Source organism: Anneissia japonica, unplaced genomic scaffold (assembly GCF_011630105.1).
Source record: "Anneissia japonica isolate Jap-2015-1 unplaced genomic scaffold, ASM1163010v1 scaffold288008_len1385354_cov213, whole genome shotgun sequence".
Classification (NCBI taxonomy): Eukaryota; Metazoa; Echinodermata; class Crinoidea; order Comatulida; family Comatulidae; genus Anneissia; species Anneissia japonica.
In genome coordinates, this window is record NW_022720123.1 from 710521 (window position 1) to 721076 (window position 10556).

At 32.2% G+C, this 10556-nt stretch overlaps 1 protein-coding gene across 2 annotated transcripts in view; it reads right to left on the reverse strand.

Annotated features, from left to right (window-relative positions):
- LOC117111223 overlaps positions 1–10556 on the reverse strand; it is a 36161-nt gene that overhangs the window by 19264 nt on the left and 6341 nt on the right. For both annotated transcript variants that reach the window (XM_033254118.1, XM_033254117.1), the window contains exons 2-4: positions 7425–7669; positions 1835–2077; positions 354–460 (exon numbers count right to left, since the gene is read on the reverse strand). In XM_033254118.1, the coding sequence (XP_033110009.1) occupies positions 354–460; positions 1835–2077; positions 7425–7652 (578 nt within the window). In that variant the 5' untranslated portion in view covers positions 7653–7669. The remainder of the gene's footprint in view (positions 1–353; positions 461–1834; positions 2078–7424; positions 7670–10556) is intronic.

The window sequence follows — 10556 nt, forward strand, 5'->3', positions numbered from 1 at the left end:
AAAAAGAATCCCTAATAATAATAATAATAATAATAATAAAATAACATACCCATATACATACATAAACATACATACGCGCAAACTGTAAATATATATATATATATATATACACATGTAAGCAGCGAAAGTAAATAAAATACAAAATGAATACATCAAATCATACGCAGTCAATCAGAAATGCAACAGCAAAGGAAGAACAGTACAATTTAAAAGAGTGGTGAAATGGTCAAGCGTACCTCTCAGAACATTGCTAATTTTTCTCCAATAAAAGTGCACTTCTTAATTTCCATGCCCGACAAGCGTACGATTTACAGAATTTATCAAATAAGAGGGCAATATCGTATCGTACTTACGGGGGTCCATAATTGCACGTTATTATCCAGGAGTTTTTATGACCGTCATTGGTAGTTTCACAAAACGCTAAACCACATCCCACCGCATATGAATCTGCCCACACAACCTTTATAAACGAATGTGGACGAAAAATGGAATCAATTAAGGAAACCATTATTTAATATAATTAATATTCTGTCTTTGGACAAGCCCCCAGCATCTGTACATTTATTAAGATTATTTTTTAATATTTTTAATCATCAACATTATATTTTTTAAATCTAATCTTATCTCCATGTTATTTATTTTTATCCTTATCTTCCGCATCTATATCGTAATAAACAAATAAATAATAATAATAATAATAATAATAATAATAATAATAATAATAATAATAATAATAATAATAATAATAATAATAATATATTATAATATTATATTGTCATCATCATCATTATCCTCGGCATTAGAACCATCACCACCATCATCATATCTCCCCACACAAACTTTATAAACGAATGTGGACGAAAAATGAAATCAATTAAGGAAACCATTACCGTATGTAATAGAATTATTATTCTGTCATTGGACAAGCCCCTAGCATCTGTATATTTATTAAAATTAATTTTTTAACATTTTTAAGCATCAACATTATGTTTTTTAATTCTCTATAATTATATTCATCTTCCTTATTTTTGTTTTTATCTTTCGCATCTATATTTTAATATATAAATAAATAAATGATAATAATATATTATCATCTTTATCATTATTATATTGTCATCATCATCATTATCCTCGGCATTAGAACCATCACCACCATCATCATATCTCCCCACACAAACTTTATAAACGAATGTGGACGAAAAATGAAATCAATTAAGGAAACCATTACCGTATGTAATATAATTATTATTCTGTCATTGGACAAGCCCCTAGCATCTGTATATTTATCAAAATTAATTTTTTAACATTTTTAAGCATCAACATTATGTTTTTTAATTCTCTATAATTATATTCATCTTCCTTATTTTTGTTTTTATCTTTCGCATCTATATTTTAATATATAAATAAATAAATGATAATAATATATTATCATCTTCATCATTATCCTCGACATTAGAATCGCCACCACCATCATCAAAATCATTATCATCATCAGTATTATTACCGTTTATCCATGTCCAGCTCAGACAAATTTGAGTTTGAACCTTAGCTATAAAACAAGCAAGGTTGTAACAAGTCCGTTTAAAAGCGCGTATAATACCCATGCCAAGAGTGCTCAAACTACATATAGTAGTGGGACAAATTAAATGCAAATCAGCAATGGTACTATCTCAATAGAGTGCTCAACAAAACAAATGTTAAGGAGCTATAATTACAGAAGATCTTACAGCCATTAATTTTGAACCCATTAATTTTGAACTTAAATTTCTGTTGAACAGATGAATGATTAAAGTTGAGCTTATCACCTCAGTCTTGATTAATAGTTTCCCCTTACCTGTGTGTAGTGCCCACACACACCCGTACAAGCCCTGGTATCATAGGTGTACTTGCTGACTTCGTTGTACCAGGCTTGCGTAGCGCCGACGCCGTTAGGTTTATTATCTGCCGAACCGGTTCCTAGCCACAGATTTTGTCCATAACTTGTCCACGACGTTAGGTTTGACTTAGGAAATCCATGATCCCAAATGCACTCTTCTGACCACTCTTTCGCTAACATCGCCAGACCTTCATCCCAGACCTGAATTCAAACATTATTAAAATAAAATAAAGATGACAGTAACATTTCTTACGAAAATATATTTAAATATTCTCTCTTGTTTGATATTGAGTGGGGGATAGATGGTCACTGTTTTTTCTTAATGAAAAACACTTTTGTCTGTAATTACTGTAGAAGACAAACGAAAGAGAAAGAATTTAAATAAATGGAAACGACAATCATCATTAAGACATAACAAATGGTTATCTTACCTACCGGAAGTGACGCAACAAAAGAATTCCAACGTTTTGAATCTAAAATTTCCCTAACACCATAATTAAAATAATAACAAAATTATCAATATATACAGCTAAAATAATAATAGGCCTAACAATGGACGCAAGAAGACAATGCAACTTATAAAATGAAATGGTAATATTTTAGGCCTACTTTAATCCACGAGCTTAAAAATATATAGCTGGAAGCAGACGGCACTACTACTATACCACATGTAGTCCTATGGCTTAGAACACCAGAGCCCATGGCCTATGAAAATTCGTATGGTTTTACCCAGGGAGGTGTGAATCGGTTTGTACTGACCAAAAAGGTGATTATTATTAAAATCTCGATCATTTTTATTATAATTTCTCTAGTTAGGCCTGTGTTGGAACTAAAGAATCTGGCACAACAGACCCCTCACATTTTTCTAAAGTACATGCTAAATTGAGTTTAGAGTTAGGTAAAGCCTAGCCATGCCCTTTATGGTAATAGTAAGAAACGTAAAGTACAAGACGACTGTCTTATAAAAAAGACAATTATTATTTCGTATTTTCATACACTAGAGGGCTTATTACACTTCAATCTCAGACAATGTTTCAATACACTAATTCAAGTTCATGTGATAATATATTATGTATAAAACAAACAGCGCCGGCCGACCCACACTAATATGCGCTAAGGTTATCGTCTTCTAAATCCAATTTTCTCTAGGCTGAAGCTTAATAATTAGCTCTTTAATTGCAGGATCGAATGTTCTTCAAAGATAAAAACGCAATTGCTAATTTCAATCTTCTTCTTTTTCTATAGCCATACAATATTATTTAATAATAGAGAATGAATTAGTCGATCTGCCTTTGAAGTAAAGTTCCATTCATGATACGTTTCAAATCAAGCAAATATCAGTCAATTAATATTAATTAGGTTTATTGGATTTTTTACGCTTAGTGTAACAGTAGAGGTTGCTCTACAATACACTTGTATTATTAGGCAGCTGTGTATTACAACATGGTAATAACAAAGATCCTCTTTGCTAACAATACAAAAATCTTTTATTCCTTCATCAAATTAAAAATGGCATAAGAAAGTACAGAAAAATAGAAAATGACGAAAAGGAACCCTCAAGAAACCCAATTGGGTTTGTAAGAAAAGAGAGACCAACATAGATTAAAGTATACAGAAACAAGATCACCGATTAAATGGAATGAAAGAAATTGGGAGAAAAGTATACAAAATTGAGGCTCTAAAAACACCTCTTAATCTAACTACATTAAATTAGATAATAAAAAAGAACAAAAATTAGAAAAATATGAAATTGCATATATTATTTTTTTTTTAAATGCACATCAGAAAAAAAAACCAAAAGTAATGTCAATAATAATAATAATAATAATAATAGGGCGGTGAGAAGAAAATGAGGAAAATTATCAAGTAACTATCAGAAATGATGAGTATGTCAAAAGTCTGTATTGACATTGAAGCATCACGGGTTTCATTCTACTTTTTTTTTATCATCAGCGTGGATAATCAGTCAAATAGTCCGACTAAAGGCGTGTATATTTAGGGTACTGTCACCTGTTAGGCCTAAATGATCAACAAATGATCAACAGCAAAAATCTCAACAAGTTGTCTTTTTTTTTTGTTGGTGGTGTGGGGGGTGGGGTGTTCTAATTGTAATGTTCAATGTATTGTGTGCGTTCCTGAGGATCTACTCTGGGCTTCATTATATTTATTGTTTTTGTTAGACAATACTGTCTGTTATTTCTCTACACTATCTTACATATGCGAATGATAAAAATTTATGTCAATAGTCTCATGGAGATCAACAATAACTTCAAAATGAATTCAATATAAGTAATTTAAATTAAAAGGTTCAATACAAAGGTGACATATTCATCAAAACGCATTTGAGTTGATGTGTTTTATTTCAATCAATTGTTCGTTGTAGAGACGCAAAATTAGAAAATTGTCGAATTAATCATATATTTATTTTATTGTCAAATGTCTTTATGTACAATGGCCTACAAAACAATCAATTTTCGACACGGTGCCTCAAAATCTGTGCACCCGTAAGCATATAGGCATACACATTTTTGATTAAATACTGTATTCTCTGTGTTCCATTTTGTTTCCGCGTTCTTCTAATGATTTGCATATAGCAACTAGCGACTCCCTGGTTCTAATCTAGTAATATCTAAAGGGATTATCTTAAATTATATTTTTTATTAGGGTTTTACTTACTAAATATCGACTTATAAGCCTATGATTTCACTGTATTTGAATGTTTCGGAGTTTAGATACTGATTTGTTTTGTTGTTAAGTGTAATCTGAACAGCGCAATAGGAGACATAATTAGATCGAGATTTACTTTCAAATTTAGGAAACATGTCTCTATCTGTTTCTGGTATTTTATACTGTATTATGATGTTGTATTACCGGCTGTTGTTTTATCCGCTTTATTGAGACAAATTAAAATTTAAAAAATTAAATAAAATACCCCATTGCTCTTGTAGGCCTAGCATACGTATTATGGATAGGCACATGTCTGTGTAGGCCTACAGAGAGTTTATATAATAAGTAATATATAATAGAAGGAATTAACAGCTAAGTTACCCAGTAGAACTTATAATTAAAAAAATCTATGACCTTTGAACAGTGAAGGTTTTTACTAGTATTATATCGATCACCTGAACTGAATAGCACTAATGATGCAAACGAAGTAATATCGATGTTCATTTTGATGTCATGTTTTAATAACGTTGATGTATAATAATGCCTCCATGGTAATTAAACCTATAACCCACTCTAAGCTTTTATCAGTACAGCATCAGTTACAATAACAAAGGTATTAGGCCTATAATGGGAATTCAAATGGGCTGGCTTTTTGTGGTACAATTGAAAAAGCAACAAGATTAAAACGGCTCAGCTAATATTTAAGTTGCGTGTGCCGCCAATTGACTTTTGCACAGTGAGAAGAAATAAAATAGTATTGAGAGAGACCAATGAAAGTATTGAAAGACATGTGAGAACAACTCAATGTTATATGAGAACAACTGGAATAGTAGTGAGATTAAGTAAGATCTATGAGAACAACTGAAAGAATTGTTTCATCAATTCAGTTATCATACATTGTACACAAGCCACAATGTTAGCTTCATTTACAAAATAAATCTAACAGCAATGAATTAAAATAAATTATCATGGTACGGTAACACTCGTCACTTAGTATGGGAACAGAGGATGGCGTCGATTTCTATTTAAATATAATTTTTTTTTTAATCTGATGTACGAAGTTGTTTATCACTGGTCCACAATGGTATCAAAATAGGTTCTGTCTTCTGTTAACAGTAAAGGTCAATTCACATCTAATCCAAACCGAAATTATGATAGTGTTCCGATGCGCTAAACACTCTATCTTAAGCCTGTTTCCCTTAAAATCGGTATTCGCTACAGTGTTTTCAGCGTAATCGTTGTACTACATAGCATTCCCCGACTCAATCAGGAAGGCTCCCCGATTCGAGCGACCAATCAGCATCACCGAAAGCTGTCGGCGATAGCATCTAACGACTGTATGGAAATTCAATACTGCTCCAATTTTCTGATCAGTGCGATGGCTTTCCGATCCGAAAAATCGAATTCGGTGTAAATGCACTTTTAGAGTCTCTCTCTACTTTGCGTGCAAACGCGGATAAATAAATAAATAATAAAAAATAATTTAGGGTATTTATTAAAATGTAATAGAATGTTTTATTGTAACCAACAATCAAACGTTTTTACAATCCTGGGATTTGTTATTGCCGTTGCTTGGATATATTGTATTACGGATTGCCGTTAAATTGAAAGGACATTCAGATGACAAGTTTAGAGGTGAATCTATGGTGATAAAATGTGTACTTGCTCTTGGCAGTGTACACAATCAGGAGTGGCTGTGTTCAGAGACATAACAATGTTAATACTGTTTTTTTTTTTTATGTAATGAATAGTGAGCTAGAGAATTTAGTAAATACAGTAGAACCCCTATTAAGGGGACAACTTCGGGACCAAAAAAGTGTCCCCATAAAAGTGGTGTCCCCTGATTAGGGGTAATCTATTGAGGAGACACTAATCAAAAACGTAAAATTGTCGCCTTAGTAGGCGTTTTTGGTATGTTTTCATATAACGATGACATACATTCTTTATAATATTATTTTTATTGACATAATTAGTTTAGTTTATTAGTAAAATTAGAACTTTATAGCAATAATTTGCAATGCAAATACAATTCATTTATAATATGAAATCAGCAAAAATTTAATTAAAATATGTTCCCAATATTGTTTCATGATGCAATGACCAAATATTTTTTTTAACATTGAGCTTTCTATTGGATGAATGTAGCATGACTAGAGTAACGACTTGGAATTAAGGATATGGTATGGATTAGAATCCTATATGAAAGTCACGAAAAACGAAAACATTTGTTTATACAAAGTACCATATGCAGATGAACTCTAAGGGGTAGAAAATTCTGGTTTATTACTCCAAATGATGTCAAAATATAAAGTTGAATGAATTTTTCTTATTTTGAGACTGCTATAGTTGTTGTGATGCAATGAAAAAAAGGTGACAATTTGGCACAAACAGAAAGTGTCCCCGTCCCCTTAATAGATGTACGGTATCCACTTAATAAGGGTTGGCCGTAGTGTTAAAATATATATTGGCCCTCGTTTCACGGAAAAGTGTCCCCTTAATACGGGTGTCCCCTGTATGGGGTGTCCAAAGGAGGGGGTTCTATTGCAGTTTTATTCCAACAAAGTTATTGTCTTGTGTTTTGAAATGCAAAAAATAAATAAATAAATAAATAAAATAAAAACAACTTATCGTCAATGTATCAAAATCTAAAATTATAATTTTTAGGAGCAAATACAAGTCAATTGGCATTGGCTACAACCTCCTTATGGAAAGGTAGGCCTACTGTAATTATTTTTGGTAAGCAGTCATGCAAAATTATAATAAAATACTACCTGACTGTGACAACTTATTAGCAACAATTCAGTACAAAAGATATGTTATTAAATAAAGAGGTAAAAGGGGAAAAAATTTAAAACCACTAAAGTAAACACGTTTGATTTACCATGAAGTTCATATTTGAGGCTTCGGGACTCACGCCGGATCTCAGCTCATTGTGTTTGTCCAATATAGCTTGTTCCTCACTCCTTGTAAAATTGCTAGAACGTTTCCGACGAGAGTGAACAGCATATGGGTTCGGGTCAATCACACCTTTCGATGTGTAGATGAGGTTGGCTGCGTAGCAACTGTCAGCAATCCACGCTATTAACACGATTGATTCGTATATTTTCATATTTATGAGGCTTGAAACTGAAATCACGAAAAAAAGAACACATAATTGTTTTTTTATTTATTTATTTATTTTTTTTTTTGCTTTTTTTTTGTTGTTTTTTTCAGGTTGCACTAAGGTTGAAAATAAAGCCTTTAAAGCTAAATACGTATGTATGTATGTTTTTGTTAAGAATTAAAAATTCAAGATTTATTTATTGTCCAGAGTACGAAATTCCTTTCAATCGGCTTCGTCGAAACTGTCAGCGATAGCATGTAGCAAATTTATGGAAACCAAATTTATTATGTTTTTATTATTACTATTCATTTTTGGTTATCCGATCAAAACCAGAATAAGAATCACCATTCAGTTTTGTTATATTTATTTCAGTGAGACACTTTTAACCTGGTGCTATACATCCAGTGTGTTTAATGCTATCGATATAGATGGATTATCATTATATATGGTTGTGTGCATTTGTGGGTGAGGTTAATGTTCTTAAATATAAATGATATTCCAAGGCAGTTAAATTCGTCATAGTTCGATCATTTAATCGTTTATGACACCATTTTTCCGTTCGTCTGGATTTTCAGTAACTTCTTTTGTGTCAAGTTATTGAGGCGATCATGGGGATATTGATTTGTTTCTAAGCAACTGTGGGGAATTATAATAATAAAAATTAGACAAGGCAACTTTACTCAACCGTCATAATCCATAACTCAGAATTACATCAAAGAAGCTAAATTTGCATTTTACATTTAAATCTATTAAACACTAATTCATTCTTTAAGGATAGAATGTTCTGACACCTAAAAATTCAAGAAAAAACCTAAAAAAATAGATATAAAAAATTCGCCTAACCTAATCACAACGTTTACAACGTTTGCGAATGTGATATTTGTTTTGTTTTTTTCTGATTTACTCACACTTTACATGACGCAGATAAGATTTAGATTAAATTATTCTGAGTTATATATTACATTTGGCCTTGTGCTTTGGGATAAACAAATTGTAAGGGCATATCTCATTAACACATTGAATTATCACTTATTTCAAACTTGACATCCAGGATCAAACTTTGGATCGATCTCCACAGCATTTATTCAGAACAGAGGTTCATCCTTAGTACCCAGATTAATGACAAGGTTGTAAACATTTTGTTTATAGAAGAAAGAAGTGTATTGAATACTTACTTATTGAAGTAGGCTGGAAAAGAGCGACTATTTGACTACTATTGTGTTAACATACCTAAAAGATAACAGCTTAGCCAGGATGAAGCTACTTATGGACAATAGCTATCAATTTCAGTTTGTATGTTTAATCCCATCCATTAGTAAAAACTTACGCAAACGTGTAGACTCCCCACCCCATCCCCTTATTCGTATCACCATAACGTTGATAATATATATAGGCCTATATATATATATATATATATATATATATATATATATATATATATAAAGAAGGCGTGTCCACGTGTGTTTCGAATATATATATATATATATATATATATATATATATATATATGTATGTATGTATGTATATGTATATGTATCATTCCTTTCAGAAGTTCAAACATTAAAATATAAAATGAAAAGACCTGCGGAGAGACAAAAACGGTAAAAACTACTAACACCGAAGGCGTGTCTCTCCAACTCCTACAACATTACCCCAATACAAACGTGGAATAACTTAAACCAAACATTGCACACGATAAGTACCCAACAAAAATTCTCACACCCGACACCCCTCCCCCTCCAATTGGAATTAGTTTACAATTAGATATGTGAAAAACTGTATTATAATTATATTAGTATACAAATATTTTTCTAAAGTACTTATAAAAATAAACTTATCATAGAACTAAAATTATTGCATATTAAAAAATTGATAAATTCAACAATTAAAAGCCACTCCCATTCCTGTTACCATTTAAGATGCTTTCTAATGAGACTGGTGTTAGCAAACATTCGTGTTCAATCTGTCTTAAGATACTTGTTACTTTCATTATATCTGTCACTATATTAGCCTTCTTAAGACCCAATGCCGCCTGTGTGAGGAGCTGGTGTGTATAGCCTCCTGTTGCCGTAAGTCTTAAAACTTCATGACATTATAATGCTATAGGATTAGTACAATAAATTTGGTACCATGTATTTTAAGAACACATGACGTGCTAGATAAAGATGAAATGGACTCTAAAAACATTATAAGCTAGTATGCTGTCTCTTATACACATCTAGATGTGTATAAGAGACAGATTTACAGGAGTTTGAACGGCAATGCCATCGTTGATATTCCGGTGGGGGCTTTTAAAAACTTAACAAGCCTACGGACTCTTGGACTTGAGGGAAATCGGTTGACTAAAGTGCCCGAAGAAGCACTGAGCAGGTGTAGACGACTGGAACAACTAGATCTGTCACGAAACCACATCACAGTCGTCCAAGACAATGCCTTCAGTAGTCTGGCAAGACTGGAATCACTGTAAGAAATATACAAATTTACTAACCCATACGTCAGCAGTGGTAAATCTAGAGTGAAAATAATAAGCAAGAAAAAGAGCTACGTCAAACGCAGCCACATTTGTCCCGGTTTATGGGGGAAGAGTTTTATCGTAAACAAATCTTTTCATTTCTCTGTTGATTTTTGTCATTCTACAGTTACTTACTTTTCCGAAATAGTCTAAATTATGTTGAAACAAATGTTTTCGTTGATTGACCAATTGACATGCCTGATTTGGTCACGCGGAAACTTTGTTCCGAATTAATGCACTCTGGTTTCTGATACTTTTCATTCTCAACCAAATCTATTTCACAATTCCCATGGAGGTATAAACTAGCTGAATGCCGCAACAACATTGTACCAGGTACCGAATTATACAGCTGGGTGGTGGGAAAGAGAGAGAGGGAAGATACGGTTGATAGTATGCAC